This window comes from Oncorhynchus gorbuscha, linkage group LG03, assembly GCF_021184085.1.
Source record: "Oncorhynchus gorbuscha isolate QuinsamMale2020 ecotype Even-year linkage group LG03, OgorEven_v1.0, whole genome shotgun sequence".
In the NCBI taxonomy this organism is placed as follows: domain Eukaryota; kingdom Metazoa; phylum Chordata; class Actinopteri; order Salmoniformes; family Salmonidae; genus Oncorhynchus; species Oncorhynchus gorbuscha.
This window is the reverse complement of record NC_060175.1, coordinates 99,119,482-99,139,026: the sequence shown is the minus strand read 5'-3', so window position 1 is coordinate 99,139,026 and position 19,545 is coordinate 99,119,482. Positions and strand designations below refer to the sequence as shown.

The 19,545-nt window shown below is 44.1% G+C and overlaps 1 protein-coding gene across 1 annotated transcript; it reads right to left on the bottom strand.

Annotated features, from left to right (window-relative positions):
- Positions 1 to 3,383: 3,383 nt before the first annotated feature.
- On the bottom strand, positions 3,384 to 19,183 carry LOC124032353 (transmembrane 9 superfamily member 4-like). Its single transcript, XM_046344692.1, has 17 exons — positions 19,016 to 19,183; positions 17,178 to 17,291; positions 16,755 to 16,854; positions 16,393 to 16,549; positions 16,090 to 16,225; positions 14,941 to 15,064; positions 14,547 to 14,665; positions 14,038 to 14,220; positions 13,682 to 13,814; positions 13,407 to 13,488; positions 12,886 to 12,961; positions 12,688 to 12,771; positions 11,723 to 11,898; positions 8,774 to 8,837; positions 7,243 to 7,362; positions 6,931 to 7,020; positions 3,384 to 6,409 (listed from the first exon to the last, which is right to left on the bottom strand). Exons 1-17 carry the CDS (start codon positions 19,049 to 19,051, stop codon positions 6,260 to 6,262), a joined length of 1,944 nt encoding a protein of 647 aa, XP_046200648.1. The 5' UTR covers positions 19,052 to 19,183; the 3' UTR covers positions 3,384 to 6,259.
- Positions 19,184 to 19,545: the final 362 nt, after the last annotated feature.

Below are 19,545 nucleotides of genomic sequence, written 5' to 3'. Positions count from 1 at the left end.
TCAAACCATCAAATAGTTCATTAGCATCGTTAAAGGAAAGGGTGTGGAAGTAATATCTCACCTTAAACTTTGACTGAGTGCCGAGCGGATGTTTTCGCTACAGCGTCTTGTTGTTGGTTCATTACCTCGACTGCGCCTACTAGAGATGCATTTGTCTTCACCTTTCCTCAGTACTAGTAGGTGCAGAACACACAATTTAAGGGAATTCTTTAATCCATTTTTCAGTCAGAAAACCTGTTTTGGGATTTCATTAATGCTTTCATTTGTTGTTGTTGTTGTTGTAGTGAGAAACTGGGTACTGTCTGGTGAAGACAAGATTCACATGTAGTTTTACATGTTCTTTTTTTAGCTTAATGTATGTCTTCCAAGCTCTTTGTTGTTGTTTAGCAACATCTACTTTATGTTTCGTACTTTATTACAGCCACCTCTGGGGGGGAAAGGTCATCCTTACACTATTTTATATAGCATGGAGTTTATCAACTACAGGGAGAATTGTATAAAAAAAATATTATTCAATATTATTCATTTCATATCTCACATGCAATCAGTTGCTGCAAAGTCACAGATTTTGTATTTTGGTTGATCCAAAGAGATGACATAACAACACACCTATTTACTGATTGTATCTTTGAACTGTCATGTGTTATGTTATTAAAATACAAACCCACAGTTTCATACTTTGGTTGTAAGTTTGACTCCTTTTTGTCTTCTGAAAGGAGGATGTTTCGAACACAGAACATTGGAAATGGACTCAACAGACTCATGTTGAAAAAGGCACTGAACATTCCTAGAGAGCCCTACACCACATTGCTCTACACAGATGATTTGACACACTGAACATTCCTAGAGAGCCCTACACCACATTGCTCTACACAGATGATTTGACACACTGAACATTCCTAGAGAGCCCTACACCACATTGCTCTACACAGATGATTTGACACACTGAACATTCCTAGAGAGCCCTACACCACATTGCTCTACACAGATGATTTGACACACTGAACATTCCTAGAGAGCCCTACACCACATTGCTCTACACAGATGATTTGACACACTGAACATTCCTAGAGAGCCCTACACCACATTGCTCTACACAGATGATTTGACACACTGAACATTCCTAGAGAGCCCTACACCACATTGCTCTACACAGATGATTTGACACACTGAACATTCCTAGAGAGCCCTACACCACATTGCTCTACACAGATGATTTGACACACTGGACGTTGCTAAGGGTCTTGTTGCTAGAGCTGAGCTAAGGCCATTGGACAACTGTAATTCCAGTATGATGTCATACAGGATGATGCAGCTAACCTATAGCTACACAGACAGCAACACTCACAAATACACTTCCAGGTTTCAGACTGCGCTATACACACTTAAAAATGCTTTTAAAGATTTTTTGCTGGGCAGCCACAAGGTTGTTAAAATGTGTAGGAGGGTAGCGTACTGTGATCCCACAATGTGTAATCTGATCCCTACCCCTCAAGACCCACAACATACAGAAGAGGAACATGTGTAATCTGATCCCTACCCCTCAGGTTTGGGATACACAGTCTAATGAAATGCTCCCTTGCAACAACAATAAATAATTAAAGATAAGAATATAAACAAAGTAAATGTCTCAGTAGAATAGAATAAACGTTTTAGCTTAATTATAATACAGGAATGGACAATTTATAGTCTGATATTTACACATGTTTTGGGTAAGGGGGGATTGGAGGGAAAATGTTTAAATGAGAGCGAGAGAGAGAGAGAGTCAGTGCAGGTGGTCAGTTCAAGTGTTCCAGCAGTCTGATGGCTTGTAGATAGAAACTGTCTCTGAGCCTGTAGGTATCAGACCTCATGCTCCGATAGCATCTACCCGACGATAAGACGAACAGCTCGTGGCTGAGGTGTGTAGGGGCCTTGATGATGCTGCGTGCCTTCCTCAGGCACCGTTTCCAGTAGATGTCCTGGCTGGGTTGGAGCACGGTCCCAGTCATGCTACTGGGTCGTCTTCACCACCTGCTGGAGGGACTTGCGGTCGTGGATGTAGCCATTTCCGTAGCCGGCCGTGATGCAACTGGTCAGGACACTGGAGATAAGGCAGTGGTAGCATTTGAGGACTGAATTTCTTCAGTCGCCTTTAGGAAGTAGAAACGCTGTTGCGCCCTCTTGACAAGAGTGGTGGTGTTATAAGTCCATGTTATAAGTCCTTTTGTGAATTGGACACTGAGGAACATTAAAAACGGCTGACTCTCTCTACTGCCGTCCCGTGGACCAGGGCATGTTTCCTCCTCTTCTTCCTGAAGTCAACAATCAACTCCTTTGTATAGCTGAGGTTGTTCCAGTTCCAGCCAATATCCAGCAACATCCCACCGCCATTGGAAGAGGAGTGGGGCAACATTCCACAGCCATTGGAAGAGGAGTGGGGCAACATCCCACAGCCATTGGAAGAGGAGTGGGGCAACATCCCACAGCCATTGGAAGAGGAGTGGGGCAACTTCCCACAGCCATTGGAAGAGGAGTGGGGCAACTTCCCACAGCCATTGGAAGAGGAGTGGGGCAACTTCCCACAGCCATTGGAAGAGGAGTGGGGCAACTTCCCACAGCCATTGGAAGAGTGGGGCAACTTCCCACAGCCATTGGAAGAGTGGGGCAACTTCCCACCGCCATTGGAAGAGGAGTGGGGCAACTTCCCACCGCCATTGGAAGAGGAGTGGGGCAACTTCCCACAGCCATTGGAAGAGGAGTGGGGCAACTTCCCACCGCCATTGGAAGAGTGGGGCAACTTCCCACCGCCATTGGAAGAGGAGTGGGGCAACTTCCCACCGCCATTGGAAGAGGAGTGGGGCAACTTCCCACCGCCATTGGAAGAGGAGTGGGGCAACTTCCCACAGCCATTGGAAGAGGAGTGGGGCAACTTCCCACAGCCATTGGAAGAGGAGTGGGGCAACATTCTACAGGCCACAATTAACAGCCTGATCAACTCTATGCGAGGGGACATGTCACTCGTGCTGCATGAGGCAAATGGTGGTCACACCAGATACAGACTGGTTTTCTGATCCACGCCCCCCGACCTTTTGGTTTTACGTATCTGTCACCAACAGAAGCATATCTATATTCCCATTCATGTGAAGTCAATAGATTAGTGCCTAATGAATGTAATTAAAAAGACTGATTTCCTTATATGAACTGTAAATCAGTCAAAATTGTTTCGTTTTATTCATTATTTATTTAAAAAAAAACATTTTTGGGGACAGAGCGAACAGGACGACTACGGAACTTCAGAAAGCATTACTTTGGTTTTTCTATATGAAAATTACAGACAATCTCTGCCGATCAAACATTTGTCTTAAATTAATAGTCTACTTTAAAGAGACGCATTCAAATTCCAACATCGCATCAGTACTTTATTAGTTTGATAAATTATATCACTGGGCATTCTGTAAAGAATAGGGGACAAGAAACAGGTTCTTAAAAATCATGCTTTTGGCTAAAACAATGACATGATATTTATATAGTCAAGAGTCCCCACTACAGCAAACCTCAGCAATACAACGTGTTGTATTTACACAGTCAACACTCATTCACACGCATACATACAACAGCTCTGGTCAGTCAAATGTACATCTGCAGGAAATCTCTCCAGAAATCTGTTTGTTGGGCCCAGGGGAGGAAGTCTGTCCGTCTCTGAATCAGAGAGCAGTGAGAGCTGGCAGCTCAGGAACACTTTGACACTAAAGCCTGGTTCACACTGGCAGTTTGAAGTGACTCATATCCAATTCAAATCTGTTCTTTTTCCTGCAGTCTAAACAGCCAAAAAGTACATGGACTCTGATATTTCAAGCCATCTTCCCAGCCATGGCTTTTTCATTTGCCCTCAATTGGTTTTTAAGACTGTTTGGCATATCTTGATGCTTGCTAGCTACTCTGTTGACAGTTTGACAAGAACATGTGGTAACTAATTAGGTTGTTTACAAAACAAATTAGTGAATGTTCTAAAAAGCTAAACAGCTACCTAGCTAGCTAGTTAACTGCTGTGGATAACCAAAAAGGATTTGTTTTGAAAGTTGAATCATCTTTGTCCTTTTGAGGCTTTAAAAGTGTTTTTACACGATGATTTTGAACATTCAAAGCAACTGAAACTTCCTGTCGTTACTATGACAACTAGCGTAGCCGTGTCAGCAAATGACTGTCTGAACACACACACACCTAATTTGGTCATTTGTAGCAAGTTGTTGTTGGAAAAAACCCAAACTGATTTGAGCACGAAGGCCTGCCGTGTGAACAAGGCTTTACAAAGGGAAGGAAAAGACCGATGCAATACTGACTGTGGAGGTGAATGTGTGAGAGTGTGTGAGAGTGGAGCAGTATGATTCATTCAGTGATACACTACATGGTGAATGGAGTAATTCCCCCTCTGCACCAGTTCGATCCCTCTCTCTTCCAGTGCAGCTCTATCCCAACACCATCTGCTGGGCAAGACCACCAGACTGTCCTATGGTTGGTTGCTATGCTCTTCATCAAGGAAAAACGGGCAGGGTAATAACGTTGACCTAAAAGGTTGCATTCCTGAAAGCTCAGCTCTCAAACATAAAAGACCCAGTTTCCTGGACTCGAATTGACCTTTCAATGGTAATTCTCCATAGAGAATGATGTTTAATCCAGGACCGGGCTTAATCTGGGTCTGAGGAACTGGCCCATGGAATAACATAAAATGGTAGTAAAAATATGACCATGATAGAAAAGGTCTGGAATATTCTGAATCTCATTCACCCCACTTCCATTCAGTTGTGTAGTTCCCGTGTTATAGTTTACAGGATCTTCTGCATTTCAGACTCCACAATCAAGAGGAACTCCATCTACAAGACGACGAGAACCACTAGTGGGGAATTCTAGCTGGGTAACAGAGTAAACCCAGTGAAGGATCTGCCCATTAATACAATAGATTGACATGTAGTACCTTGTTGAACCTATCGACAATCTAAACCACATTGTCGATATCACACAGCACCGACTTGGCACGTGGTTTATGGGGAATAACTGTACTCCACTTAGATGCTCAATGACAGAATCATGTTTAAGGTAATCCGAGAAGACATTGATGCTCAGGGACAACCGACAACGATAGTTAGAATAGCAGTGTCTCACTGACAACTCAAAACATGTAACGTGACCTTCATTAAACCAAACAGTCATACTTAAAGAAATAATGCATAGTTCAGTGGGACCATGGAGCGGATTACCTCACCTCGTAATGCAATGTGTCCAACCATTTTAAACACATTGACCCAGGAGAAACAAAGCCCAGAAATTATATAGGTGATTTGAAGGATTACTACTTTTCATCAAAACTGACATTTCATTCCATAACATTTCATATGTCAACAGTCTTAAGCCCAAGTGGCTTCCCTGCAAGTAGTATTTAAAGAGAAAATTAAATTTATGCTTCTCCACATTGAAATCTGGTCACTTTAAAAGATACATTTTTAGACAATCTGTTACCTTAAATGTGAGAGACAATTGTTTTCAGGGAGTCAAATTGAGAATGATTATAGTTGTGGCTGATATGGTCCCATTTAAGTAAAAAATAAGGAATATTTTCATATCCATGCCTGTTCCAATGTTAGACATCCATTTCCCAGCATATTTTCAGACAAAAATAATACTTATTAGCGACGTTACAAGTGTGACCTCTGATCATAAACATATCTGGAATAAAGATAAATAAACTAACTTCACAGAGAGAGAGAGAGGGTGTGTGAAAGAACTTACGACTAAAATATCTTACTGATTTTAAAACAATAAAGTTCAATTCTGAACCAATGCACTTGAGTAGTCCTGTGGAACCCAGGCTTGCTCCAAAAGCAGACAGTAAAACATACAGAGACTGTTTCATTTGACATGCTTTGGCCCATGTTGTGTGTACAAGGTGAAACACAGTAGAAAACATTGACTGTCCAATAGGAAATCTCTGTGTCTCTGGACATCCAATCACAGGGAGGAAGATCGTTGAGTTTGCAGGCTGCGCGCCATCTTACTGTCGTCTCTCCATGCCTATTGGGGGGGGGGGGGGGGGGGGTCTCTGTTCCACAAACACCACCTCAAACGCCCATGTGTCACACACACACACACACACACACACACACACACACACACACACACACACACACACACACCAGTGATTGCTGGACATAAAGAATACAAATGTAAAAAAATGAAAAATAATGTGACAAAAAACAAATAAAAAAACAGCAGAAACACAAACTCAGTCGATTTTGACGGCAGCGTAGATCTTCCGTATGAACATGTACGCTGCGTAAAAGCCGATTGTCCCTGTAAGGAGCCAGAAGGACAGGACCATGAGAGCCGTGTAGCCAAAGTACAACAGGGAAGGAATAAACTCCACGATGTCCAGCTGGAAGAGAAACACAACGGCAACGTGTTGTTAGACAGCTACCAGCCATTCTAGACAGCTACCAGCCATTCTAGACAGCTACCAGCCATTCTAGACAGCTACCAGCCATTCTAGACAGCTACCAGCCATTCTAATATATGCCATTTAGCAGACGCTTTTATCCAAAGCGACTTACAGTCATGTGTGTATACAGACAGCTACCAGCCATTCTAGACAGCTACCAGCCATTCTAGACAGCTACCAGCCATTCTAGACAGCTACCAGCCATTCTAGACAGCTACCAGCCATTCTAGACAGCTACCAGCCATTCTAGACAGCTACCAGCCACAGCTACCAGCCATTCTAGACAGCTACCAGCCATTCTAGACAGCTACCAGCCATTCTAGACAGCTACCAGCCATTCTAGACAGCTACCAGCCATTCTAAACAGCTACCAGCCATTCTAAACAGCTACCAGCCAATCTAAGCTTGCTTAAACAACCTCATTCAAAAGTTAATCTCAAAACCTCTTCGATAGTTACCTTGTTGACGAAGTAGAAAACAGCGTAAACAAGGACGTAGAAGGCCGAGCCCCCTGATACCAGGAAGGTCCTCCACCACCACCGGTAGTCCTGCAGGAGATCGACCACACAGTTGGGCACATGCATGTGACATCATACCTCCCCAATCATACCTCCCCAATCATACCTCCCCAATCATACCTCCCCAATCATACCTCCTGTCTCTATCAACTTCTACTGTGGTTGAGAACTGAACTTCTGTTCACACTCAATGCTTTCACTATGCAATGCCCCATACACACACAGCAGCCAAACAGCAGGGCACCGCCTCACCTCTGCACAGAGCTGGAAGTAGACCATGACGATACTAATCTGGGAGCAGGACACCACCAGGATGATGAACACCAGGAAGAGGAAACCAAACAGGTAGTAGAACTGGTTCTCCCAGATGGCCTGCAGAGGGAGGATTTACAGTCAGACAACACCTATTAGACCAGTGCCACGCGCGGCAGAGACACGGGCTTAGACTCCGAACACGCGCGGCAGAGACACGGGCTTAGACTCCGAACACGCGCGGCAGAGACACGGGCTTAGACTCCGAACACGCGCGGCAGAGACACGGGCTTACACGGCAGAGACTCCGAACACGCGCGGCAGAGACACGGGCTTAGACTCCGAACACGCGCGGCAGAGACACGGGCTTAGACTCCGAACACGCGCGGCAGAGACACGGGCTTAGACTCCGAACACGCGAGGCAGAGACACGGGCTTAGACTCCGAACACGCACGGCAGAGACACGGGCTTAGACCAATACTGGGCTGTTTTAGACATTCACAAGGGTGAAGAATAAAAATCCCTGCTGAGGACAAATAGAGACACTGTACAAATGATCACTAACCCAAAACAGGTCTAAAATAGACCAAAACTCTGAATATTACAACTTCCCCTGGTGTCCTTACTAATAGTGAGCGCACAACTTCTTCCCTACAAACGAAATAAGGAAATTCTGACGAGTGCGACAAAGTTGAGGATATTTTTCAATGAAAGGACAGTAAAGTAGGAAGCCCATGTTTTAAATTAAGCAATGTGGCGCGAGGAGGTGTGGTATATGGCAAATATACCACGGCTAAGGGCTGTTCTTAGCCATGACTTAAAGCATCCGACACCGAGAAAAGACGACACACAATATGTGGTCTCTAAACAGAGACCAGTAATACAGCAGAAACTGTAGCAGCTGGCTGTCACTGCTTTTTTGGTTTGGTGTTTACAGAACAGTTGTGGCTTTTCGAATAATATCAGCTAGTCGAAATGCCCCAAAAGTTAAAAAAAAAATATATATATTTTTTGCTCTACTCTCTTGACCAATCAGAGTGAAGCAAAATGCCACCACAGCAGATAGTGGGTAATGTGTCTAGGCCATGTGACATCTGAAGTAGCTCCAATGTGCGGTACATAAAAACTACATTCTAAAGTTTGTTGTTTTATTAAATTATTTAGACTGTCACGGTATATCCTTGCGTGTAACAATGTAACATGTACAATTAAAAATGTATACAAAAGCTTTTTCCATAGTTAAAAAATAAGCCTAATTTAAAAATAAATAATAAAACACTCAAAGGTGTTAATTCCTAAGTCCGTTGGGATATCCGATTAACTGTAACCATCCCCTAGTGGTGTCTCCCTGTTGTAACTTGTAATAAACCAGACCCATTTGAAGGACTTCACCTCCGCTTCCCCTCTACACTCCTATTTCAACAGGCTACAATAGAACAAGGCTACAATAGAACAAGGCTACAATAGAACAAGGCTACAATAGAACAAGGCTACAATAGAACAAGGCTAGAGGAAAGGACTTCTACTCACACTGAAGATGAAGAAGAGCTCTATGAACATGGCACCAAACGGTAGAATCCCAGCCATCAGGATGCTTTAAAAAGAAGAGAGAATGTTATGACACTGCATTAGGATTAACAGTGATTTAATGACAAGTTGTGTGACTGGATATGAGGAAAGGTTTTGCTCCCTAGCAGGTATTCCCAAACTGGGGTACACCAAATACAAATGTGATTCACATTAAAATACAAATATTTTTTTTCACATTTTCAAACAGTCCATTTATATTTTCCAACGGGGCTAGACATTTGAGTTCAGGTGAGTTTTGGGTGAGTTACCCCACTCTTCCACCAAGGCACCTGCAAGTTCCCGGACATTTCAGGGGGGGCCCTAGATCAGGGCTCTTCGCTGGCCATGCAGGAAATCACGCACAGAACGAGCAGTATGGCTGGTGGCATTGTCATGCTGGAGGGACATGTCATGATGAGCCTGCAGTAAGGTTCCCACATGAGGGTGGAGGATGTCTTCCCTGTAACTCACAGCGTTGCGATTGCTTGCAATGACAACAAGCTCAGTCTGATGATGCTGTGACACCCCAGACCATGACAAACCCTCCACCTCCAAATTGATCCCGCTCCAGAGTACAGGCCTCAGTGTAACGCTCATTCCTTCGACGATAAACGGGAATTTGACCATCATCCCTGGTGAGATAAAACCACGACGCGTCAGTGAAAAGCACTTTGACAGTCCTGTCTGGTCCAGCAACGGTGGGTTTGTTCCCACAGGCGACATTGTTGTCGGTGATGTCTGGTGAGGACCTGCCTTACAACAGGCCGACAAGCCCTCAGTCCAGCCTCTCTCTGCCTATTGTGGACAGTCTGAGCACTGATGGAGGGATTGTGTATTCCTGGTGTAACTCAGGCAGTTGTTGTTGCCATCCTGTACAGTCTGTCCTGTCTCCCTGTAGCGCTGTCTTAGGCGTCTCACAGTACGGACGTTGCAATTTAGTGCCCTGGCTACATCTGCAGTCCTCATGCCTCCCTGCAGCATGCCTAAGGCACGTTCACGCAGATGAGCAGGGACCCTGGGCATCTTTCTTTTGGTGTTTTTCAGAGTCAGTAGAAATGTCCTAAGTTTTCATAACTGTGACCTTAATTGCCTACCGTGGCGGCAGGTAGCCTAGTGGTTAGAGCATTGGACTAGTAACCGAAAGGTTGCAAGATCGAATCCCTGAACTGACACAGTAAAAATTCCATCGTTCTACCCCTGAACAGGCAGTTAACCCACTGTGTTCCTAGGCAGTCATTGAAAATAAGAATTTGTTCTTAACTGACTTGCCTGGTTAAATAAAGGTTAACAAAAAAAAATAAAACAGTCTGTAAGCCTGTGTCTTAACAACCGTTCCACAGGTGCATGTTCATTAATTGTTTATGGTTCATTGAACAAGCATGCAGCTGGTGGCCACACCAGATACTGACTGTTACTTTTGATTTTGACCCCCCCCCTTTGTTCATGGACACATTATTCCATGTCTGTTAGTCACATGTCTGTGGAACTTCTTCAGTGTTTGAACCCTTTTACAATGTACATCTGAAGTGATTTGGATTTTTAAGAATTATCTTTGAAAGACAGGGTCCTGTAAAAAGGGATGTTTCTTTTTTTGCTGAGTTTATATTCAATGTGCGGGACAAAAATTGAGGCTGATTAAGAAGTTGGAGCTCTTCTCTGTTTGCATTAACAAAGACAACACACAGGTCTTTCCATATGATTGATTTTTTGTGTGCAAATAAACTCAAGCTTACGGACTATGTCAAATGTGATATAGCGAAGCACATGGGTGAGCTGGGTGCGCAATTACACAGGTACTCTCCTGAAGCCGAAGACAAACAGCTGGATTCGTTATCCCTTTCATGCCCTGCCTCCAGTCCACTTACCCATATCTGAACAAGAGAGCCTAATGTTATTTAATCTGAAGCCACTGCCAGTATCCTGCCTTGGCAAATTGCGCTGTTAAGGCACTGATTGCAACCACGTACCTATGTAACTAAATACAGGCACAGACTGTTTGGAAAATTATTTAAGACTGAGACTCTCTCCAGTACAACCCAACATTGCAGTTATGTGCATCCCTTTCAAGCACACCCTTCTCATTAACCTGTGGTGAGTTATTCACAATTTTTGATGAACAAAAGGTTTTATATGTAAGATGGTTAAATAAAGAACAAAATTGATTATTATTATATTATTATTTGTTCCCTGGTCCTATAAGAGTTCTTTGTCACTTCCCACGAGCCAGGTTGTGACAAAAACTCACACTCATTCTTATGTTTAATAAATGTATCGTATAGTGTGTGTGTGGCAGGCTTACAATGATGACTAAAACAACATTTGAGAGTGCGCTGACCTTGGCGCTAGAGGGGGTACAGCTGACCCTGGCGCTAGAGGGGGTACAGCTGACCCTGGCGCTAGAGGGGGTACAGCTGACCCTGGCGCTAGAGGGGGTACAGCTGACCCTGGCGCTAGAGGGGGTACAGCTGACCCTGGCGCTAGAGGGGGTACAGCTGACCCTGGCGCTAGAGGGGGTACAGCTGACCCTGGCGCTAGAGGGGGTACAGCTGACCCTGGCGCTAGAGGGGGTACAGCTGACCCTGGCGCTAGAGGGGGTACAGCTGACCTTGGCGCTAGAGGGGGTACAGCTGACCTTGGCGCTAGAGGGGGTACAGCTGACCTTGGCGCTAGAGGGGGTACAGCTGACCTTGGCGCTAGAGGGGGTACAGCTGACCTTGGCGCTAGAGGGGGTACAGCTGACCTTGGCGCTAGAGGGGGTACAGCTGACCTTGGCGCTAGAGGGGGTACAGCTGACCTTGGTGCTAGAGGGGGTACAGCTGGAGGTTGAATGTTTGGAGTACAGGACTATAAAACGTTCAGGAACCACTGCTCTAGAACATAGCAGTAGGCAGGCTTGACAAGGACACTCACCCCACAAACTTGTTCATGTACCAGCGCTGCTCAGGCACCTGGCGAGGGATCTGATTGGTGCGGACGGGGTTATCGAACGGCTGCTTGCGGAAGCCAAAGTAGTAGCCCAAGTAGACCAGCGGCATGGAGATACCGAACCACATGCAGAGTAGAGCCAGCATGGTGGTGAAGGGGACCTGAGGAGGGAGATGTCTTGTGTTGGCATCAATCACACCATCACAGTCATATTTCAACTAAGAGATATAGTCCTTACTATGCTGTGAGGTAGACACCAACACCTGTCCTAGTTATGGCAGTGAGTGAATGTGTTGTTGATATATAGTGAATGTGTTGTTGATATACAGTGGGCCTATATATAGTGAATGTGTTGTTGATATACAGTGGGCCTATATATAGTGAATGTGTTGTTGATATATAGTGAATGTGTTGTTGATATATAGTGAATGTGTTGTTGCTATATAGTGGGCCTATATATAGTGAATGTGTTGTTGCTATATAGTGAATGTGTTGTTGCTATATAGTGAATGTGTTGTTGCTATATAGTGAATGTGTTGTTGCTATATAGTGAATGTGTTGTTGCTATATAGTGAATGTGTTGTTGCTATATAGTGAATGTGTTGTTGCTATATAGTGAATGTGTTGTTGCTATATAGTGAATGGTTGTTGCTATATAGTGAATGTGTTGTTGCTATATAGTGAATGTGTTGTTGCTATATAGTGAATGTGTTGTTGCTATATAGTGAATGTGTTGTTGCTATATAGTGAATGTGTTGTTGCTATATAGTGAATGTGTTGTTGCTATATAGTGAATGTGTTGTTGCTATATAGTGAATGTGTTGTTGATATATAGTGAATGTGTTGATGCTATACAGTGGGCCTATATATAGTGAATGTGTTGTTGATATATAATGAATGTGTTGCTGTTAAACAGTGGGCCTGTAATGGTGGGAGACTAGCTAGCTCACGGCTCCAGACGAGTGCTCTCCCCAGATGAAACAGTTGAGAACGAAGCAGATGCAGAAGACCACGGCAGGGTACAGAGTGGCCGTCTGCAGGCAGAGCGGAGGAGAAACAGTCCCACGTGAACAGTAGGCAACAGGACACTATAAGTTTCCTTAAACATACAGCATTAGCCATTGATAGCGATCATTTGTAGTACTCACACAGAACGCTCCCTTCTTCCACCGATGGCCTTTCAGCGTGCGGTAGAGTCTGCCAGCAAAGTATCCACCGAACACACTAGGAGGAGAAAACAGTCATACGGATGGCTCTCCCACAGCCAGAGGCCCCAGTCAGAGGCCCCAGTCCCAAATGGACCCCTATGGAGCTCTATACTACACTCAATTTCTGTGTGGATAGGGGCGGCAGCGTAGCCTAGTGGTTAGAGTGTTGGACTAGTAGCCAAATCTGTCGTTCTGCCCCTGAACTGGCAGTTAACCCACTGTTCCTAGGCAGTCATTGAAAATAAGAATTTGTTCTTAACTGACTTGCCTAGTAAAATAAAGGTAACATAAAAAATTTGGAGAGGATTTGATAGGTGTAAGCAACATCTAAAATCACTCGCTCCACAACACCCTCTGACAAGCTAGGTGGAAGTCCCCCCCTCATACTGCTTATACTTATCAAAAATGTCCACAAGTGGGATTGGGCGAGAGAAATAAGGAGGGCAACTCTCGTGTCTTACCCCATGAACATAAACAGGAAGCAGGAAGTGGTCATCAGGGCCCCTCTACTGGAAGGCGACAGCATCCCCAACATGGCCACGACTACAGGACAGATAGCACAGCAGCTTCAGCCCCATGTCACAGAGACAAACACGACCACGCTTTCATCTCCAGTTGTAATGTCTGGATATGGGTCATCCATCACAATGCACGTCCTTGATGGAAATGCCAGTTGGTAAGATAAGAGTACTATTGAAGAGGTTTTAGGAGTCCCGGTTTTTTACAGCCCACTTACAGATAACGATGAGGATCATGCAGAAGAGCTGTATGCCCGAGCCCAGCAGAGAGCTGAGGATCATGGGATACTGTGGAGGTCTGAACACGTCTCCATGGACATTCTTCCAGCCCGACTCCTCCATGGTGTCCTCCTAACGAAGACAGACATGGGTATTTTACAGACACTACCCACATTCATTCACACAACATGAAGAAGCAAATACTTTTCTTGAGAGGGTGAACACAACACGTCACATTTTGAAATCTCCGCAGTCTCACACTTAACTGAGTCTCTCTCTCTGCAGCTACAGACACAAAGTGTCGTCAGAAGCCAAAAGCCATGTCATGTTTAGCAGAGTGAGTGGGGTCTCTTACTATGTCATCCTCTCTGTTGTAGTTGGCGATGTCCTTCCTCAGGGTCCTGATGATGATCATACTGAGGATCCCAGAGAGGAAGAAGACCACCACCACTGAGTTGACGATGGAGAACCAGTGGATCTGCACGTCGCTCATTGTCAGGTAGGTGTCCCAGCGAGATGCCCACTTCACCTGGCTCTCCTACAGGGCAGACAAACGGGCTCCATTTCTATTTCTTTAGGAAGGGGAGTCCTTAATGACACCCAAGGGGTCTTTATCTAGAGAACCTTACAAGACAACCAATTACACAATCAAGGAGCCTAGCAAACAAAGAAAAATATATTTAACAAAAACAAATAACCCCATTCCTCAGTGAAGAGGTCCATTAACAACGTAGCCAGCTAAGTCAAGTGACATTCTATTGAAGTGCATCACAACATTTCACATTTTACAGAGGAAAATCTCAACTCTTTGCCGTTTCTAAAAACCTAAAGATGGAACATGAAGAGAAGGGCCGTGCCTCTTACCTCCCAGCGGACAGAGTAGGTGAAGAGAACGTCATTGTCGTTGGAGGGGTCAATCTCCTGAGGAGCTGAGTTAGTGGCCTCGGGCAGGGTACACGACCCCTTATCAGCCGCCTTCAGGTCTGCAGAGGGATCCATACAGAGAATTAACATAGAGAAGGGGGAGAATATAAAAACACACTGTATTTCACAGGAGGTTGGTGGCACCTTAATTGGGGAGGAAGGGCACATGGTAATAACTGGAGTGGAATAGGTGGAACGGTATCAACATGGTTTCCATGTGTTTGAAGCCATTCGCGCCGTCCCAGACCTTATTATGAGCCGACCTCCACTCCTGTATTTTTTTTTAATGCTTGAATTCACTGTGTACCCTCAGGAAGGACACTGTGTAACTTACCCTCCACCTTGACACTCTGGGGAACCACCTCAAAACGAACAACTCTGTAGTTGTGCTCTTCCCCCTCCTCCAGCTTCTCCTTGTGGTAGTAGATGATGAAGGACAGGTGGTTGTGGAGGTAGAACTATAGTAGAGACAACATACTGTAGGACAGGTAGAACTATAGTAGAGACAACATACTGTAGGACAGGTAGAACTATAGTAGAGACACAATATACTGTAAGACAGGTAGAACTATAGTAGAGACAACATATACTGTAAGACAGGTAGAACTATAGTAGAGACAATATACTGTAGGACAGGTAGAACTATAGTAGAGACAATATACTGTAGGACAGGTAGAACTATAGTAGAGACAATATACTGTAGGACAGGTAGAACTATAGTAGAGACACAACACTGTAGGACAGGTAGAACTATAGTAGAGACAACATACTGTAGGACAGGTAGAACTATAGTAGAGACACAACATACTGTAAGACAGGTAGAACTATAGTAGAGACACAACATACTGTAGGACAGGTAGAACTATAGTAGAGACACAACATACTGTAGGACAGGTAGAACTATAGTAGAGACACAACATACTGTAGGACAGGTAGAACTATAGTAGAGACAACATACTGTAGGACAGGTAGAACTATAGTAGAGACACTATACTGTAGGACAGGTAGAACTATAGTAGAGACAATATACTGTAGGACAGGTAGAACTATAGTAGAGACACAACATACTGTAGGACAGGTACCAGAGAGAACAGAACACAAAACACCCTAAAGCAGGGTTTCTTAAACTATGGTTTGACTTGGGACCCAAAGTAGGCCCTGGGTATGTGAGAGGATTGTGAGTCATCTATAATCACACACTATTTTTTTTCAATTTGGGTCGTTGAAGGACGAGTTTGGTCTCGGGTGGACGGTCAAGTTGTCATTTGGGCCTCAAGCTGAAAAAATGTTAAGATCCCCTGCCCAACAAGATCTGTTGTATAAAAACAAATGGTACATCTAGAAAAAACCCTGCTGTCTTCACATCTGAAAAGTGTAGGGGTTCAAATAGAAGGATTCAGCATTCCACTCCCCTAATCTCATTCAGATGTGTCCATGCTCTCTCTCCACCCTTTAGTTATGCCCTTGTAAAGAGGTTCAGTACCTTGCTGTTGTCAGTGAAGCCCAACCTGTAGCCGTGTTCAAACTGAACATCCTTCACCACCTCCTTGTCCTCAGCCCCTGCCTCTATGTTGGTGTTGAACTCCAGCCGCGTAGCCACTGGGAGGTTGTCTGCAATGCTGTGGGCGTTTATAGACAGGATTAACATGGACCATACAGCAGCATTTCACACAGTTACCTGATAAATGCGCTGCCTAATTGTATTGATCCAATGGTAGATGATTCACAGGCATGCTGACTGTTTCTTCAAAAAGGTGAGAAAGAGTCATGAGGCAAGGGAACTCACAGGTGAACATAGTACTCCTCCTGAATTCGCTCAGCCACCAGCTTACTCTGCTGCACGTTTAGTTTCAGCTTGGCACAAACCACCTCACACTTCCTGTCCTGGGTCATGAGTACGGAGTACAGGGTGTTGACAATACGGTCCCCGCGTAACACCTCCCCTGCACACACGCAGAATAACACGTCAATAGGACTTCTTGGTGAGGACCTTGAGGTGCAACGGATGATAATATATCACATGCAAAGACTAATCATCAGCAAATACACACAGTACACAAGCAAAGAGTAAACCTGCCAAACAGCGACACAAGACGCTTGGAACAACACATCTGCATGAGAGGCGAGCAGAGAGAGATGCTTACTTACCCAGGTTCTCTGCTTTGTAGACCACTTTATCAGGCTGACAGAAGGGCAAGGAGTAGTATTCATAGGGAAGCTGAGTCCGGGAGCTGGTCAGCTTCACAGCCTGGTGGGGGGGGGGATCAATATGCACATTCATTTGAGTGACTGACCTGACCTGCCAACTGCATGCAAATAGGCTACACAACCAATACCTAGTTTTCACCTCAGTCTGCCTTGGAAAAGCATTTGAGCTAAACAGGCTTTTGTCTCTGTATCAAAATGAGGTTATGATAACGTACATCATACTTAGAAAACCAAACAACGGCAACTTAGTAAATCCATAAGAAACCAAGGCAGAAACAAACACAGCCAAAAACCCATCAGAGTATTATGCTGATTAGACATAAAAAGGCTAGGAGGAGTAGGACACGTTTCTGCTTAGTTTACCTTGATGTCTACAGCACTGTTCTGGTGGAAGTTCATAGGAGCAACTCCAGGCACGTAAAAGGCCTGGACTCCTCCAGGCAACAAGGACAACAGCAGAAGGGCCAACCACGTCGCCTGCAACACACAAACGGACTAGTTGCCACATACCCACAATGGAAATTGAGCAATCAATGGAGAGTGGAGGCGCCGTCGGGACATGTAAGGTGAGAAACATTTTTCAACCTGAGATGATGGTTATCAGATTCAAATGTAGTAGGTTTATTGGTGCACAGTATCAAGCAAAATCCAAGATGTCTCAATGACTTACAGAAAACGTTGAGAGTGTACTTGGCATGGACCTACAGTGTGGCGCATCTAACCAGTTACAGTGGCTAGACCGCAGGCCTACACAGCCCACTGATAGTATAGAAACACCTTAATATATCAACATGATCTTGTGGATTATCTACTGTATGCTTAAGGGTGTTACAATAACACTGCATGACAAAGAACAATACATCATTTTAAAGCTGGGGTGAGAGGTCACCTTAACCAGGGTTCCCAGATCCAGGTTAAACCTAGTACTGGACAACAGAAAATGTACAGATGGGAAATTGCATTGAATGTGCAGGCTATATAAATCCCTTTCACTCAGATTGAGAGAGCTCAAGATTTAGCAGGCAAACATAGGCCTTCTACTAAAACTAAATGTCACACCAGTCAAACTGGATTTTCCTTTCCTGTCTGGAGTGCTTGAAAAACTACCGTATCCATGACTCTAATCAGACAGTAACGATTCTGCATTGGTTCTGGGGATGGGCAGGGGACAAGCATGAACATTCTGTGTTAGTAGTGAAACGTTAAAACACTGAAAAGATACATGTTGATAAAAACACTAACAAACCAAACAACCCAATGTAGCCAAAGTTATCGTATTAATCTCGTTTCAAATGATTAATTTGCTAGGCAGCTACAGGTGTTTGTTAGCTCCCTCTCTGTATGAAAATGAGTATGACAATATCCACACTCACAATAGCACACTTAACTAGCTAACGTTAACTAAATAGCTAGGTGACATTATTAGTAAATTGTTTTGATGTGAATGTCAACTAAATACGCCACATAGAATCTCATCAAGGAGATCGCCTTTGGCTACATTTATAGAATACACACAATGCGAAAGAAAATGCATAGCTAGTCAGCATTCGCCACGTAACGTCAGCATTCGCCACGTAACGTCAGCATTCGCCACGTAACGTCAGCATTCGCCACGTAACGTCAGCTAACTAAACTGGCTATGGTGCTCGAACTAGGCAATTACCACATGAAAACGACCTGCTTTGCATTCCCAGTTGCTACAAACGTTTAGAAAGCGTATGCGTAGCTAATGTTAGATTATGATTGAAACTAATTCACTAGCCAAGTTAGCTAACCTTACATTTCTGTAGGAGCTTGTTGGCTAGACAGACAACAGCCCAGCTACGCAAAAGCCAAGGGCTACGAAGTCAAGTATTACTGTTAACTGTCAACCGTAACGGTAACCGAAATACATGTCCTTTCTGGTCAACATACAGTAAGAATTAAGGAACAGTATTGTGGATTTACGCTTGATAACACATTTGACAAGTTAGCTGGTTAGCGTCGTCAACACCAGCCTACTACTAGCACTTCTGCACCATTGACAAACCAACAATGTAGAAGGACACCACATTTAAATACCGTTAAATCATAACTTTTTATTTCACTTGATAAAGTAAACTCGGATATGAATAATAACACAACAATATGCTTGTAGTTGAAGGTAGACAGTGAAATCTGACAGATGTTTGAAGAACAAAATTGTATTGCTTCCCACTTACCATCGCCGCGGCCGCCATCTTGAATACACGTGTCATTCGTGACGTGAAAGGAACCAAAATCCTGTCGTCATACTGAGGAGGCTGGCGAATCAGTGATGCCAATTTAGCAATTATGTTGCTAGATTTGGCAACTTTTCAGACTACCCTGGCAAACTTTTTTTTTCTCAAACAGCACCTAACAACAAATTTAGACACTTTTAAAAAATGTATTTGGAACTTTTAAAAAGTGACTCAAATGTTTAAAATGCACGCATTTTCCCTCTAAATGACACAAAACCGATTTTTCTCTATCACACACTCAGTCACAACACACGTGCCTGGCTGCAAAAGTGCATCGGCAGCAGGCGCTCAGCTCGTGCACAGGCAACAGAAGGCCTGCTGCAATTTCAGCAAATTTCAAATCATTGTTGGCTGACTGCAGCAGCAGTAGTAGACAAACCCAATGAATATATTTGGTCACAAATGTTTGATCTTGAACAGAACTTAAAACAAAAATCAACATGTATCAATCAAAATTGTACAGCCAGAAG

What these genes read in the sequence shown, in the direction of transcription:
- LOC124032353 (XM_046344692.1), bottom strand. Translation starts at nt 19,051, where the DNA reads ATGACACGTGTATTCAAGATGGCGGCCGCGGCGATG. An exon ending in AGATGGCGGCCGCGGCGATG is followed by an intron (nt 17,292 to 19,015) that starts GTAAGTGGGAAG and finishes TGTGTGTTGCAG; the next exon opens with GCGACGTGGTTGGCCCTTCT. An exon ending in AGCTCTTCTTCATCTTCAGT is followed by an intron (nt 7,363 to 8,773) that starts GTGAGTAGAAGT and finishes CTCCCTCTGCAG; the next exon opens with GCCATCTGGGAGAACCAGTT.